Source organism: Lates calcarifer, linkage group LG15 (assembly GCF_001640805.2).
Source record: "Lates calcarifer isolate ASB-BC8 linkage group LG15, TLL_Latcal_v3, whole genome shotgun sequence".
Taxonomy (NCBI): Eukaryota; Metazoa; Chordata; class Actinopteri; family Centropomidae; genus Lates; species Lates calcarifer.
In genome coordinates this window covers 18099826-18117150 of record NC_066847.1, presented here as the reverse complement: position 1 = coordinate 18117150, position 17325 = coordinate 18099826, and the positions used below count along the sequence as shown (strand labels likewise).

Here is a 17325-nt window from a genome sequence, read left to right as displayed (position 1 = left end):
GCAATAATGAAGCCTGTTAGAGGGCAGATCATGTACAAAATAGAGTGCTGCAGGAATGAGTCCTGAAAACCCAGGAATAAGTTAGCATTTTAGCACTTCTGGTTCCCTTGTCCCAAAATCAACAGTTTTTTGAATGGGTTTTTGTTTAGAAGTAAGGTCTGTGGTTAACACAAGCTTGAGACATTTTCATGTTTTATTCTATGACTTTAAAAATGTCAGAAAATACTACACTTGTGATTTTCTAAATTTCTAAACAAGACTACAGAGGTTTTTGACACACACAAAAATGATTTAATCACCAGCCTGCCTTTACATGCTGCTGTACCTACCACTAGCTTTATACTTGTGGAGACTGTATAGGCTTCAAAAATCATAAATGATTATTTGTGAAATTCTATTGGCTTTTTGTCGAGGGAACCAGGGTGATGTTAACTTCCAGGCTGGCTTGCAAAAATACATAATCCCTGGACTGTGTCAGTGTTCACATGGGCACCTGACTATTGTGTTTTGTCGGGCTGAAAAATGATGAATCTATCCTTAAAAACATAATGTTGAGCTCAGTGGGCTACACCATGCAAAACACTGCAATGCTGTTTCCTGAGCCCAATGACCTTTGAAACTACATCACCCATATTCCCTAGCGTTTTAACGTCATCATAACAGGAAGTACCGGAGGTTGGGCAGTCGTAGGTGAATGAGTAGAGCAGTATGGCAGTAAAAATGAGTGTACTGTAAACCATTGTCTGTCAGAGAAACGGTTCCCCTTGTGCCAGCGCCCATGGACGACGCCCAGGAACGACACAACCACATTAGGAGCAAATAAACCCTGCGGGTGAGGCTTTGTTCCCAAGGTTCATCCCGGTGGACCGTTCACCTATGATGGAACGGGCGATGGAGCAGCTCAACGTACAGCTCAACCGGCTGACCCGTTCCCTTCGCCGGGCCAGGACCGTGGAACTCCCGGAAGGTAACGATATAGAGCGTTAAAGTCTTTACTCTGTAGCAACGCAAGCATAAAAATGGTCCTCACATGCTGTTCCAGTCAGAGCACCCTACCTCTGTCAGCCACACAGTGATATTAATCCTTAAACCAGTGAGTTAGACTACACCTTGTGTCTGTTCAGGTTATGAGTTTTAGCTTCGACAGCCTAACATGTTTTGTTGTTCAGTCTGACTTAATAACAGGAACTGGGGCGTTATTTTTGTAAAACGAAATAGTGCCAGTGGAAACTGGGCTGTTTATGAGAAAGATTCCTACGCAGCGTCTTGTAAGTGGTTACACACAAATAAACGTTTTTTAGTCTGCAGTATGACTAACTCATGTGTTTCTATGTAGTCATATTATGACCTATTAGATATCAAGAACTGGGGATATCTGATCTGTAGAAACAAATATGCCACTGAAATGGATGAAAGATGTTAGTTTGTGTAAGATTAGTTTGGAGATAAGTTTGTTATGACTACAAGTATAAATTTGTGCTGTGAGCCAGATTTTTTTTGTCAGTGTGTTTACATTAACTTAAAAACTTTAGCTTTTAGCTCAACAGCAGGAGCAATAAGAAATACACCTCAGAAGACACCTCCTGTTGTTGCTTTACAAAAGCATAATCCAACCCATAGTCCTGAAATGTGCCATTGTTTCTTCACTATTGTTTCTAATAACAGCAACAACAAAATTACCAACAATCACACATATCATCTCCAGTTATTTTCTGAGACCAAAACAACAGAGCCATCAAAGCACTCACCATGGCAAATAACACCTATCACCCCATTCCACTGTTCACATCAGTCACATCACAGATACAGAGCTTTAAAATAGAAGTGGTAGATGTAGGGCCATGAATGCACATGTGCATATGCGTCCATGTATATGATGTGTGTATAAACCTTTTCACAACATATTTTGTCTTGTCATAGCAGGAAAAGCACATTACTGGTAACATTAACAATGGCCCTGTTCTATTCGAGTGTCCCAGTAAGCCATAATGACAGTGCTCCAAAAAGACCCCAAAACTGAAGCAGTTACATGGAATTAAGCCATCTTTCATTTTAATTTTTACACCTGTGCTTTTCCTACTGTAACATCACAAATAATGAGCCTGATGTGTGAGATGTACATGTCCAGACACTTTCCCAGTCTGAAACACATAAATAGGTGTGGTACACTAAAAAATCTAAATTTCCAGTTTAGGGCACAGCATATCAAAAAAGCAAAAACAACAACAAAAAACAGTATACTGGACAATATGGAGTGTCTGTGTGCTGTTTTGAAAGCCACAGTCCACCTCCACCTCCAGAACACCACTTCTGTCACTATTCTAGGCTCAGTGGGATTCTACTGCTGTACTTCACATTTCACTGTTTCAAATTTCAAAAGTTTTTTTTTTTTTTTTTTTAAGAGAATAAAGCCTGTGGTAAATGTCCTGAATGGAATGAAAAAACTGTGAGTCTGACATTTTGGATATGGGTATGGGAAAAAATACAGTATTGTGGCAACTAATTATTATTGATTCTTCTGGTTATATTCTCAATCATTTGTGCTATGAAATGTTAGGAAATATTGAAAAGTGGTCATCACAGTTTCCTTAAGCCAGACCAACAAACTCAAACCCAAGGAGAGGTACAGCATAAAAATTCTAGTGGTTTTAGAGAAAACACTCTCCATGACAGTAGGCCAGTTTTGCTGATAAAGACCATGAAATATGGTTGAACTGTTGAGTTAAGTTTAAGTTAAGCAGAGTAATATTTTTAGTGATGTGTAAGGCGTGCTGTCATGCTGATTTGAGCACATTCTAAACGTCTTGTGGACCAATCAGATTGCTTGGTCGGAACTACTTGTTGTATAAAATATGTTTTACAACTCTGAGACTCTGAACTCGTTTTTACACTGACTTTAAATGTTTTTTTTTTTTTTTTAACAATTAAAGCAATATAACTAACTAACTGAATATAAAACTGTAAAAAGAAGCGCATCCTATTTTTTGAAAAGCTAAAACAAACAAATGGCAGTGCTGTCAGCATTTGGTCATACTGGACAGCAGTAGAGGTTGTACAGCAACTGGTTCCAGAGTTGTTTAGCTGGGTTCGTTGAAAGAATGCACTGAAGCTGAGAGTGCTGGAGCAGGAAAGAGTTGTATTGCTAAACAACTGATGCGACTGCTTGATTATCAAAATTGTTGCAGAATAATCTATAAGCTAATTCAGCTAATCGATTGATTGAGCTCTATTGATGACGTTTTTATTGTCGACTGTCCCGCCACTGTCCTACCATGTACTGTAGTGAGATATAATGTCTATTTTTACATTTTTAAAAACTACACTTTATTCCTCCTCTGTTTTTCCCTCCACAGACAATGAAACTGCAGTGTACACACTTATGCCAATGGTCATGGCTGACCAGCACAGGTGAGCACTGTGGCATGTTTGCATGCTTTTGCTTGTAGTAACAAGTCTCATTGTGTTTCAGTGTCTGTTACCACTGCAAAGGTATAAGGTGAATTTGTATTGTTGTCTCCAAAAGAAATGATTTGCGTGTTCCATCTTTGTCTCTAACAGGTCAGTATCAGAGTTGCTGCTCAACTCCAAGTTTGATGTGAACTATGCCTTTGGACGGGTGAAGAGAAGTCTGTTACACATTGCTGCCAAGTAAGATACTGTTCACTCTGTTCTTTACATTACGAGTAAGCACACCATTGAATTCTGTCAGGACTCTCCCTCCTGTCCAGCATATTAAAAAACTGCTATAAAGGGGTGTGGAGTGGTTGGGAGGTAAATGCCATTGTGAGATGTATGGGTGTGTGATGACACTGGGGTCTCATAGTAGAGCTGCACTGGCCAACAGGACCCACATTAGTGTATTGCACATAACAGTGTTGTGTATAGGGTGCTTGATAAGTAACAATATTGTTACCCTATACATCCATACTGCTTCCCTGAGAGGCAAGTGAAGACATGTTTTACTTAGAAGTGTTTTTTAAACACTTTAAACACTAGGTACATATATTCTCTCTTAGTGAGTTATGTAAGACTACTGTCATGTCTTTCTTTTGGATAGAAATGTATTTTTGGATCGTGCCGCTGAGAGAGAGAGAGAGAGAGAGAGAGAGAGAGAGAGAGAGCTGCAAGCTGTAAAAAGCTCCAGGATAATATTTCTGAATTTTCTACAGATTAGTGATAATTGTGATTATAGTCTGACTGGCCATCGAGAGCACTGGGAGAAATCCCAGTGGGTCGGGGAACCATCAAAAAAATCTATGCAGTATTTACCAGCCCTGTCTGTCTCAGGGCAGGGAAAAGTTTTTTTTCTACTTACCTCCAGGTGCAGGCAGGTGAAAAGATTTTTTTACACAGATAAAAATAAAACTTTTATTTGAAAAAATGTTCCCACTTACCTTTTAGAGCTTCTGTGTTGATCAGATGAAAAAACAAAACAAAACAGAAAACCCCAACAAAATCAATGATGAATCAAATGATGATTATTACTGGTACATTACTAGTGTATGTAAGTCAGTGTTGTGTATAGCACCCAATTGCAAAAACCAACATGTGGTTTTTAAGCTTTATATTGAAAAACATACACTCAATTATTCATCTTGTCCAGACTCATGTCTTAAGTTAAGCCCATCTCGATAACTGAGGGCTCACTTCTTCCAAATGGATAACTGGGGCCTACTTTTGGAGTAGTAAATAGTAGTTAATTGGTATTTCAGTAGTTCCAAAGAAAACTGTCTCTAGTGATGTCTATGGATTATCCAAAGTTACAGGGATGCTGTTGGTGGACAGAGATGTGCCTGTCTTAAAATGTCATTTTTCATTGCTAGATACTTCCAGGAAGGGAAGTAAGAAATTAAATGAAAAAGCTGTTTCTTTGTTATTGATAGCACTGACCTGTCACACATCGAGCACAGGGGGGTTTGTGTGTATACAGGATGGCTGAGTTGCTCTGTATTCTGTCTGTACAGCTGTGGGTCAGTGGAGTGTCTGGTTCTGTTGCTAAAGAGAGGAGCCAACCCAAACTACCAGGACATCTCAGGCTGTACCCCTCTGCACCTCGCTGCTAGGAATGGGTATGAGCCTCATACTATTTTTAATATATATTTACATGTTGGTGTTGTGTTCAGTTTTAATTTGATTGTAACATTAGGGAAAAAGACAAGACCAGATAAACTGCCATGTAGCAGGGATTAATGTTTAAACTCAACAAACTGGAATGTATTTCACATCAGGAAATTATCATTAAAGCAACATTCTCTAACTATTTTACATTACAATGACAGTTTCAGAATAATTTTGATGGTTCACTGAATTTTAATAAAGAGAATGCTGCTTCTGTCATTTTCCATGCCTCTCCCCAAACACCTGTTCTTGCATTATGTAACTTTGCTGAGTAGGCATCATCTCCTGCTGAGTGTTAGTCAGCTGGAATCACACCCAGCAAATTCAAGAAAAATGCCAAACTAAAGATCAGTTAAACAGACTTGGAAGTTATTCAAAATCAGTGTTTATGTCGAATATCCAGCAAGGACACTTAAAAATATCACAAACTGTAAACAGAGTTTTAATGTGTTTGTTAGCTCCTGTCAAGCAATTGTATGCCTTAACTGTAACTGTAACTGTAGCTCCTGAAGTAGGCGTTGTCAAGATGATTTTCAATATTGCCAAAAAATAAATAAATGAACAGGAATTAAACTGCAATTGATTTGATTAACAATATAATAAAGTACAGTCCTACAGTCTAGCATAATAACTATCATAAATATGTTCCAAATCACCATAATCACAGGAACATGCACTAATACGCAGGGTCTCCAGAGGCATACCTATCCATGATCACTGGATGGTAGTGTCATCACACTGTAAATGATGCATTCAATTTTATATTTCATAACTTGGTCATGTTATGTTATATAGACCAGGGACTAATTTTCATAAGAACATTTGCTAAGTAATATTAATTTGGTTATTAAATACTGTGTGCTGAAACAAAGAGCCACAAGAACAAGAAATGCGTAACTTTCCAACATGACATGCTCTATAATTTTAGAGTTCCCAGGCCACCAGTGGCTGGCCAGACACAAATAAAGTAAACTGGGCCAGGCTAACAGAAACATTTTAAGGTGCAATACAACATTTTAACCATGCACAAAACAAGACAATAACTTTACTCTATTTCTGCTACTGTCCTGTAACTCAAGGGTAAGACAGAATCATCAGCAGCTGATTAGCTTGTTTGAGAGCTATTGTGGCCTAAGATGTTACTGTTAGCTCTGTCGCATATTCTTGCTAGTCATTATGGTGCAGCTTTGTGGAAGATTTTCAAATCAGCAAATGTTTTTTGATTTTTATAACTGATTGACGAGCATCCTGCTCGTCAATTAGTTATAAAAATCTAGCCATCTATTCCACTGCAGAGTGTTTCTCCTGCTGTGCTGCTGGCAGTGCTGTCAGCCAAACATTTGGTCATATTGGACAGCAGTAGAGGAGGTTGTACAGCAACTGGTTTCAGAGTTGTTTAGCTGGGTTCGTTGAAAGAATGCACTGAAGCTGAGAGTGCTGGAGCAGTAAACAGACACGAGTCGTGTTGCCCTGCCTCATGCTGTCTGGTGCTGTGATGCCCTTCATTTCCATCACTCTTTTCTATGCCCATCATGGTTATTTTTGTAGTTAATTTTTCTTTCTTGGAAGGGTTGTCCTAGTGTGCTGATACTATGATACTGATATTAAACACTTTCCCCCACTATTCCCTCAGACAGAAGAAGTGTATGGGCAAACTATTGGAATATAATGCTGATGTCAACATCTGCAACAATGAGGGACTGACTGCTGTGAGTGGAATATAATCCCACGACTGTGGTTCATGTTGTACCGAATGTCTTCAAGTCATTGTATCCATTATTGCTTATTAAATGATTGTACTGTTATTTATGTGACTGGTGGTGGTTAACTCCTGTAGTATTGTGACTGTCCATGTGAACCTCTGCTGCAGATCCACTGGCTGGCAGTGAATGGGCGGACAGAGCTTCTCCATGATCTGGTCCAGCATGTGTCCAATGTGGATGTGGAGGATGCTATGGGGCAGACAGCTCTACATGTAGCCTGTCAGAATGGACACAAAACTGTGAGTCTATTGGAAAATATATGATATATACAATATATATAAAAAAGTAAGTGATTTTTAACTCCATAAGTAAATGTGTAAGTGTGTATTTTTATACTAATTAGAGCATGGGACTCAAAGCTCAGCAAAGCTTGGCATTGGATTTTGATATTTGGTTTGATCAGTCCTCTGGTTCAAGCCACTTTAGTCCATTTGGGTGTTTGGAGCAGAATGACCTCTAGGGACTGCAGTATTTGTCAGGGTTTTAGGCCTTTTTGGCATGTAGTTGGAGGGCAGTAAATGTTTAGTTTTACTGGCAGTGCAAATAGTAGTTGACTGGCTACAGAGTCTCTGTTGGAAATTTATTTCTTCGCTACCTTTGTATTCCCTCACAAAATCCCATTGTGACCTAGAATTCTTTTTTTACCTCAGTGTCACAACACACCTTGTTTTAAAGATAATTCTGTTTTTTGTCACATATTAATCTATCATTACATTATTATCACAACTGATAGGAATGATGGCCAAAACCATGGAAATAAGACTCAGCCTGTAATAATTATCCTTTAAGAGAGATTGCATCATTTTTATAAACCTTAATCCCACTGTTAATTAAGCCACTACATAATGGGAATGTAGACACCAAAATACGTTTGGTAGATTTTGAATGTTTTTCTTATTCAGTATGTTAATGAAATATTCCCTAGTATGTGATATGAGTATGTGCTGTGTCTTCTCAGACGGTGTTGTGTCTTCTGGACAGTGGAGCTGACATCAACCGACCAAATGTCTCTGGAGCCACACCTCTTTACTTTGCTTGCAGGTGTTGTTATCAGTGACGTAATGTTGGTGATATTTGTGGTCTCGTGTCGCCTCTTTTACACTTACTCTTAATTCTTGTGTGGAAAATGGCTTAACAAAGTTAAGAGTTGTCTTTTCACAGTTATTAATTCTCTTGTCAAACTACTAAAATATGCTGTAATCTTACATATTAAGTCTATTCTAAAATACCCTTACTTACTTTCGTATATCTAAGTGCCAGCATTTGACCATTGCTCCAGTTGTAATGAAACGTGTCTTCCCTCTGTAGCCATGGCCAAAGAGACACAGCACAGATCCTGCTCTCTCGAGGTGCCAAATACCTTGCTGACAAGAATGGAATCACTCCTCTGGATCTCTGTGTGCAGGTGGGCATTTCCCCACCTGTTAACCTTTCATGCACTTTACTCCTTTTCCTCTTTTTGTAGTGTTGTTCAGTTTATTTTGAACTCCTGTGCTTGCTGTTCGTTCTGTGTGTTTTTAGGGTGGTTATGGGGAGACCTGTGAGATCCTCATCCAGCACCACAACAGACTGTTTCAGACCCTCATCCAGATGACACAGAATGATGAGATAAAAGAGAACATGGTATAATCAGTTTGTCTCATTATTCATCATGTCCTGCGTATACACCTCTGCTGAGTGTGTGTGTGTGTGTTTAGCTCAGGCAGGTTCTGGAGCATGTCTCTCAGCAGAGTGACAGTCATTACCAGAGGATCCTGATCAGTCTTGCAGAAGTGGCCACCACCAATGGGCACAAGCTTCTCAGGTATAATTGAACATTCAATACTGAATTTGGTTTCTTTCTGTTTTCCATGTTTTTCATTTGTTATATATTGATCTTGTTTTACATAACTCATCTGCCATTTTTGTAACTAATATTTCCACTCTAGTTTTCTGTTTCATATATGTACTCTGTGTTCTATCGTTAGGAATCATTTAACACTTTGGGAAATCTATTTATTCACTTTATGTCTCTGAATGAAATGTTCAGATTGGTATCAGTCTCACATCTGATGTCTCATTTCTCAGGTACATATCCAGATTTTAGAAGTGGTTTGCCTTACTTAGCACAGGGGGAAACAGTAACAACATCAGAGTTCTAATGTAAAAAATCTAAATATAAAAACAGTTCTGCCTCCTCTATCATATTGTGCTTAGTGAGTCCCTCCTTTCCTCTCTGCCCCTCCTCAGCCTGTCTAGCAGTTATGAAGCTCAAATGAAGAGCCTACTGAGAATTGTTCGTATTTTCTGCCATGTGTTCCGCCTGGGGCCTTCATCACCCAACAATGGCAACGATATGGGCTACAACGGCAACAAGACGCCCCGCAGCCAGGTCTTTAAGGTTAGTAGGAGGTCTATACATACCGGGTTCCCACGTGTCCTTAAAAACCTGGAAAATCAGTTTTTCACAGTTTACTGAAATAGGGTCATCCTGGAGAATAATTTCAGTATTCTTGTCTTTCTAAGGATCCTTGTTCTCTACTCCACAACATACAAGCAATAACTGGGTCCAAATGAAAAAGCTTTATTAATTATTGGCTACTAACATGAAATAAATGCAGTGACTAATAATGTAACAAATATAAAATAATTACAAAAATGTGAAGATGATCAGACAGGTTTAACTAACAGCTAGTAAAATGGTGAAATTGGGTAATGTAATATGGTGGAAGCAAATAGTTCTGGTCTATATATTATATGATCAGATTACTAATGAATTCAAGGGTCTGTGAATGAAATGTAAAAAATATTTGTCCCATCATGAGCAAAGAGTTTTAGCCTACTCGAGCTGTGTTGTTGCTGCTGGAGACTTCCAGGGTGATGATGTCTGAAGTTGGCAATCTCCCCATGGCAGACTTTGGGTGGATGCTCCCTGAGGCGTTGTGTGGTTGCCAGGCAACAGTTCTACTGGTGTGTCTCAGCTGTTCAGCCTTTAGAGGTCTGGAGACTCTCCTTTTTCTCTGGCACTCCGTTGAGCTCTTGATGAGGCCTTCTTTGGCAGATGTACATCCTGCATTCCCAGCTTTCATGTGGGGTGATGACAAAATAAACACACTAATTATTGCACTGAACTTCAGCTGCATAACTTTAGAAAAGCTTGCTGTGGGGCAAGTGACAAAAAATCTTCACAGTGAAAATACTGTAGTAATGAAAAGAAATGATAAAACTGTACTCTTTGTTGTTGGCTTGTAAAAGAGAGGAAATCACTTGAGCATATTGGCAAAAGAAGTGATTTGGAGAGAAGTTAAAGAACAAAAGACACATAGACAGATCCCAGGGAATGATTTGAAGGTGTGATAATGGGCTTGTTCCTCTTCTCTTTGTCTCAGCCAGAAGGAGGAATAATTTTTCTTACACGACTGTTGTTTAATTTGGTGTTCACCCGCACAAATAGCATATTCGCCTTCCACCATGACCAATTAAAACATTAAACAAGATGATATTTGAAACTTAACAGTGCTATTACTGACCAGAAAGAAACAAGACAAGTCCTAAATATAATACCAGACAAAAGAATAAATCATTTCTCACATAACAGTTCTTTGATTGACAAATAAAATATAATAATCATACTAAACCAAACACATAATACTTTGTGTCAGTGATGCTGAATTAAAATCTGAATTAAATCATTTATTAAATATTTCAGCTATCCTTTGGACTAGAGGTTTCACTAGATTACCTGAAACATTTACTCTACTTAAAGACCTGGTTAAGCCTCTTCAGAGAGAGAGAAAGAAGAAGGAAAACCATAGTCTGGGTATGTGCATCTGTAACATTCTAATCTCTGGTGATCACCTGAAGAAAAATTACTTAAGTCCTTAGTTCAGAGTTTGCTGTAGTGGTGGTGGTTTGTTGGTATTCTACAATACAGTGAGTTTACTGACACACAGAGCAGGTCTGGGGTAGTAAACTGACCCCGAGTGAAGGGCAGGGGGACGGTTATACCACTGGTACAGGGTGCAGGGGTTGTTATACTGTGTGAAAATACAATATGATCAGTGGTTACAGTTCCAGTTGGTTGGAAGGCCTTACAGTGTGCCACACAAGCAAGACCATGTGTTGACTTAGTACGGGGCAGGAACGAGCCCTTGTATAGCGCTTTTCTAGTGATATCAACCACTACAGGTCACATTTACATGTTCTCTAACACATGCACACACATTCAAACAACAATGACACATCAGTGGCAATTTGGGGTTCAGTATCTTGCCCAAGGATTCTTCAGCATGCAGTACAGGCCGGGGATCGAACTGGTGCGACTACTCTAACTCCTGAGCCACAGCTGCCCCCCCACTTAATAAGATAAGATAAGATAAGATAATCCTTTATTAGGCTCACAATGGGGAAATTTAGCCAAGGTAAGGGCATTGTAAGGTGTGAGGCAATCAAGGGAACAAAGGGAAAGAAGGGGGACATTTAAACATACAGGATGGAATTTATATGATAATAATATTGATATTTTCTTTCTCAGTTCAGCATAGTTCTTGTCATGTTACGTTTCATGATCAGTTACAGTCAAATATCAGTTAGAAGTAATTTTCATTGCATAGAATTTAGTCATTTTCATTCTAGAGATTTGGCTTGTTTAATTCCATTTGTTGTATGTGGTTGGTATTGTTTTTAATTCTACCACGTCTCTGTCGTAAATTTCTCTGACATTTTAAAAGCTAGTCCTTCCTGGGAGTAAGTACATTTTAGTTTCTGTTCCATATCAATTTGATAGTTTTAGTGACAGAAGGGCGGGGGGGTTAGATCCAGCCACCATCCATCCACTATCTATACCTTTAATCTGTTAAGGGTCATGGGGGGGGGCTGGAGCCACTATGATCTCTTTAATAACTTGTGACTGATGTCAGGCCCGATGTCCACTTCAAGGGTGAGAGTATATAGGCTGCTCATAGCCTTATTTTGAAATGTACTTCAACACACCACAGAATTGTGTGTGTATGTGTATATATGTATATATGTGTGTGTGTGTGTGTGTGTGTGTGTGTGTGTGTGTGTGTGTGTGTATATATATATATATATATACACACACACACTTTTTTTTTCTAATGAATGATTCATGAATGTTTTGGCTGCCACACTGCATAACTTGAGCAGTATTTGTCCCAGTGAACACTGTTGAATGCACCTTCTAATAATGAACCTTGTGGCGGACCAGAAAGCCTCACAGCTTCAGGAAGCTTCATTTGACCATCATTAGTGAAAAGATAGTGGACTGTAAATCTGCTGCTCAAGTATTTTCAGAGTTTCCAGACAAAACATAACTATTTTATGTGTTCTTAACATGACTGAGACTAGACTTTACATCCTTCAAAATTATGAGAATTCTACAAGATTGAAATATGTTCAGAAGAGGAACATGAATCAATGTCTCATGTACAAACTGCGTATTTGTAACAATCCACCTTCTCCCCTTTTTTCAGTGTGTGTGTGTGTGTGTGTGTGTGTGTGTGTGTGTGTGTGCCTGTGTGTTAGAGCGCTGCAAATTGATAATGTTAAGTTGGTTAGCTAGCTAACATTACATGCTTGGTTGATGTGCATGCTTGCTTGTTTTGCCTCCAAATGTGTCTGGTTTGTGATTTGAACACCATGTGTGTGGTGCACATTGTTGTTGAGAACTGGGGCTTAATAAATAGGAGTAATCTGTGCACATTTTTTTGGATTTGCATGTGTGAGCATCTTTTCCTAATTTAAGTTAGGTGTAGTCCTCTTAACATTTATTATGGCTTAATCCACAGTGTATGAAAATGAACAGAATTCACAGTGTAGCTTGTGCATTGTTAGTCTGCTGTTGTAGGCTGCATGGATCTGCACCCTGCCATTTACTATCATAAATAAACTTATATCAGGTTTGTGTGTGCTTTTTGCACAAAGCAAGTGCAGCTAAGTCTGGTTTGCTTGGGTTTACTTTGCATCATTGAGATTAACACTGGCTGTGCTGGGTAACTGGTGTCACTTAGTTGGGTATCAACTAGCTCTGTTAGCTCTGGGTTTCCTGTCTGACTACGCGCATGCTCATGTGAAAGAGATGGTGTTGTTAAAAGTGATATGTGTTTGACATGAATTTTTGACATCTATTAGCAAAAACAAATATTGTAAACAAATATAGACTAAAAATGGGGCTCAAAAGAGAATACTCATATCTCTTCCTAAAAAGGCATCTGTCTTGGTGTTAGCATGTTTCCATCAGAGCAAAAAACATTTTTAATTTAATCCATTTTCACACAGAAAGTAAGATTTCACACAGTATAAAAGATGAAATGATATGACTTTTGCTGTCAAAGGTCAAGGTCACAGTCATGGTAACAGCATTTCACATTTGGTCAGATACTGAGTTGGTGACATTAAACTTGAGTGCCCACAGACTCCAAAATGATCATTAAAATAAACCAACACTTCTCTCGAACAGATTGAACAAAAACTGAACATTATAATCCTCATAAAGAGATGATTTATTGCAGGCCTGTTGTATTTACTGCATTAGTTTGACCTTATAAATCTGCAATTTGATGTCCAGTATTTTCTGATCAGGTATCTGACAAATAGATACCTGACAATTATTAATCTCAAAACACAGCAGTGATGTGGAAATTGGGTGATGGTAACTAAGCCATTTAATAAAGTATTGAAGTATAAAATTTTAGATAACGAGCACATTTTGAACAGGCACTGCACTAGTACCTTTAACACAATTTGGAATTAGGAATCAGTCTATGGCACCTGATGCACATCTATTTGCTAACTTTGACACAACACTTTGAATGTCAAAGTCACCCTTCTCTTGTAACATCCTTATGGGTCACTTTGATTTCTCTTTGATCCTGTGTACCTTTTTACCTCCTTTCTGTCTATCTGCAGCCATTGGAGTTGTTGTGGCACTCTCTGGATGAGTGGTTGGTGCTCATCTCCACAGAGCTGGACAGGAACAGGAAGAACCCATCTGCATCTGCCTCCAGCAGTGAGATAGCTTCTCTGCTTCTCAAACAGCGGGAGGTTGACCACTCTGGCTCTACACCAAAGCTTCCCTCCTTGCTGGACCCTCAGATTGTTATGGAAACAGAGGTGTGCACTGATAGGGAGGATGTCATATCCATGACTGCCAATCGGCTCAGTGCTGTGATCCAGGCCTTCTATATGTGCTGCTCCTGTCAGATGCCACAAGGGTCTGTACTCCGCTTTCATCTGTTAGCTATCATATATTTCAGTATACAAATACACATAATTTAACATATAGAGAATTAAGTATCAGCTGTGATCTAAACAGACCGCTGGAACCCCTCCCACCATTACAGGACCAAGATCTAATTTTTAAGTATTTGGGGCTCACACAATTACTACTGCCATAGCCACCACTACTAATGATGTAGTACTCCTGACACTAGTGCTGCAGCCACTCTTCTACTGTGACACTACTGTACTTCTACTACTACTGGTACTCTTATTACTACCTCTACTACTGTACTACTTCTGACATGCTACTACTGCTATAGCCACAACCACAGTTGCTGATACTGTTACTCCTACTACAACTGCTTTACAACTACTGACACAAGTACTACCACAGTCACTGTTTCTACTGATGTTGAAACCATACCATTACTTCTACTGATAATCTACTGCTGGTACTATTACTTTTACTTTTACTGCCACTTCTATACTACTGTTACTTGTATGAAGGCTGCATTCAGAGAAGCTACCCACTGCAACATGTATCCAGTGTTACCTGTTCACTCTTTCTTTTTTTGAAAAATATTTCCCATGCGCCATAGGCTCTGATACTAACTATGCTGGCTTTGCAGTGAAAGCAGTGCAGCAGCAGCTTCAGCTTCCTGTGTCAGTGTCACTCCAGATGTATATAATCACATTAGTGCTGTTGTCTAAAATTCTTTTTGTCAGCGCTCATGGCTCAAAACGCAATAACTTTTGTTATATGTTATTTATACTTAAGTGAAACTTCTGCTGTCACTCAGCAGGTATAAAAAGCTGTATTGTCTAAAACAGAAGCAAATCTGCTCTGTCAAACACATGTGAGGTGGTGACTGTGGACACAGCTGCAGCTTCCAGGGGAACTGGAAGTTATCTATCATATTCATATCATATTAGACTTGACTTATATTGTCCAATATAATTTTCAGTATATAGATTTTGCCATTTCAGACAAAAATGAGTGATCAAATTTTTAAAAACATGTTGTTGCTGAGATGTTGCTGCTGTACTTCTCTTTTCTTTTCTCATTCCATCTTTCTCACTCTTTACTTCCCTCTCATTCCTTACCTAGAATGACGTCCCCTCGCTTCATTGAGTTCGTCTGCAAACATGACAATGTCCTCAAGTGTTTTGTGACCAGGTGAGTCAGTGTGACCTTCTGCCATCCATGAGCCTCCTCATACAATACCTAAAGACTGGTTATTGATCCAGCACCTTGTTCTTGTCCTCTTGATTTATTTGCACTTTTTTCTCTTTGCTTTCCTACTTTCTCCTGTCTCATTTATCTCTCTGTTCATTTCTCTTTGTTCTCTTTTTCAGGAATCCAAAGATCATTTTTAACCACTTCCACTTCCTCCTGGAGTGTCCAGAGTTAATGTCACGCTTCATGCATATTATTAAAGGCCAGGTAAGACAGGATGAATGAAGGCTAAATCCAGTCCATTATGGAATGTCAAAGTGCTTTGGCACACAATGATCAGGTGGTTTTTGCCTGCAACCATGCACCATGACTTGTGTAACCAGCAATCTAAACCAGCCCCAGGGATATTAACTAACTCCAGAGATGTAATCAGCTCCAGTGGTCTCTGTGGTTCTTTCTTACCTCATTAAGCGCATACTGCATTGTGCTTTTGGAGTAATTTTAGTAGGGTGCCTTCATGTAAGGATAGTAGCCAGAGAGCTAATTCATCTCTGAGGACTAATGAATATCTAAATTCTTCAATTCTTCAAATTCTTCTACTATTAATAAAATTATCACACCCATAAGTATCGCTATTATTATTATAATAACCAATCTACAACAGTATAGCTGTTCCTGGTCTCTCTCTCTTTCTTTGGATTTGGCTTGGTAGGAGAAGCTCACACAGCAGCATTTAGAGGAATATTCAAATGGCTGACCACAGACATTATGCACTGAATTTAGCTACTGATTTCTTCTGCTAGCAGCATCTATCTATCTATCTATCTATCTATCTATCTATCTATCTATCTATCTATCTATCTATCTATCTATCTATCTATCTAAATAATGGTGTCATGACATTGTCAGAGTTAGAAATAATGATTTTAATGGAAATGATGAATGTGTTCCTCAAACTTTGCCTTCTTCAAAAAAAACAAAAAACAAAAAAAAAACACCTTTTGCAGCAATTACAGCCTGGCAGACGTTAGGCATTCTAGCTGTCAGTTTTTGAAGGTAATTTGATGAGAATTCACCCCATGCTTCCTGGAGCATCTTCCACAAGATGGACTGACTTGATGGAGTCTTCCTCCGTACCATATGGTCAAGCTGCTCCCACAACAGCTCAATAGGGAGACTGTGCTGGCCACTCCATTACAGTCAGAATTCTGGCTGACTGTTTATTCTTTAAATATTGCTGACAAAGTGTGGAGGTGTGTTTTCAGGGTCATTTTCCTGTTGTAGGATGAAATTGGCCCCAATAAAGTGCTGTCTACAGGGTATGGCATGGCATTGCAGAATCTTGTGATAGCGTTCCTACCTCAAGGTCCCTTCCACTCTGTACAAATTCTCTGTACACTCTGTATTTTACCACCTCCAAAGCACCCCCAGACCATCACACTGCTGTCACCATGCTTGACTGATCGTATTAAGCACTGTTCTCGCATCTTTTCATTTGTTCTGAGTCTCACAAATGTTCTTCTGTTTGATCCGAAGACCTCAAACTTGGACTCATCTGTCCACAACACCTTCTTCCAGTGTCCAATGTCTGTGCTTTTTGGTCGATTTCAGTCTTTCCTTTATATTGGCCAGTCTGAGATATGGCTTTTTCTTGGCAATCCTGCCATGAAGTCCAGCATCCTGAAGCCGCCTTTGATGTTGTTGATGCTGACACTGGCGTTTGATAGATACTCTTTTGTGCAGCTGCCAGATGACAACCTGTGAGCCGTCTTTGTCTTAAACTACACACTCTCAGATATTTGTCTTCTTGCACAGTCGTGCATCGGGGCCTCCCACTCCTTTTTCTGTCCTGTTAGAGCCAGTTTGTGCTGCTCTTTGAAGGGAGTAGTTAACAGCATGGTAAGAGATTTGAGGTTTCTTCACAATTTCTCGCATTGAGTAGCCTTCCTTTCTAAGCACAACAATAGACTGATGCGTCTCTAAAGAAAGTTCTTTCTTTCTGGCCATTTTGAGCCTGTAAACAAACAAACAGGACTGACAGTTGCTGAT

At 39.2% G+C, this 17325-nt stretch overlaps 1 protein-coding gene across 2 annotated transcripts in view; it reads left to right on the top strand.

Moving 5' to 3' along the window:
- Positions 1 to 634: 634 nt before the first annotated feature.
- hace1 (HECT domain and ankyrin repeat containing E3 ubiquitin protein ligase 1) overlaps positions 635 to 17325 on the top strand; it is a 33298-nt gene continuing 16607 nt past the window's right edge. Inside the window, exons 1-14 of one of the 2 annotated variants that reach the window (XM_018665753.2) lie at positions 635 to 967; positions 3354 to 3408; positions 3559 to 3648; positions 4965 to 5069; positions 6752 to 6827; positions 6989 to 7120; positions 7840 to 7922; positions 8190 to 8286; positions 8403 to 8504; positions 8579 to 8685; positions 9111 to 9261; positions 13788 to 14092; positions 15208 to 15276; positions 15456 to 15543. In XM_018665753.2, coding sequence (XP_018521269.1) covers positions 877 to 967; positions 3354 to 3408; positions 3559 to 3648; positions 4965 to 5069; positions 6752 to 6827; positions 6989 to 7120; positions 7840 to 7922; positions 8190 to 8286; positions 8403 to 8504; positions 8579 to 8685; positions 9111 to 9261; positions 13788 to 14092; positions 15208 to 15276; positions 15456 to 15543 — 1551 coding nt within the window. In that variant the 5' untranslated portion in view covers positions 635 to 876. The remainder of the gene's footprint in view (positions 968 to 3353; positions 3409 to 3558; positions 3649 to 4964; positions 5070 to 6751; positions 6828 to 6988; positions 7121 to 7839; positions 7923 to 8189; positions 8287 to 8402; positions 8505 to 8578; positions 8686 to 9110; positions 9262 to 13787; positions 14093 to 15207; positions 15277 to 15455; positions 15544 to 17325) is intronic. The other variant, XM_018665750.2, reaches the window with a different exon arrangement.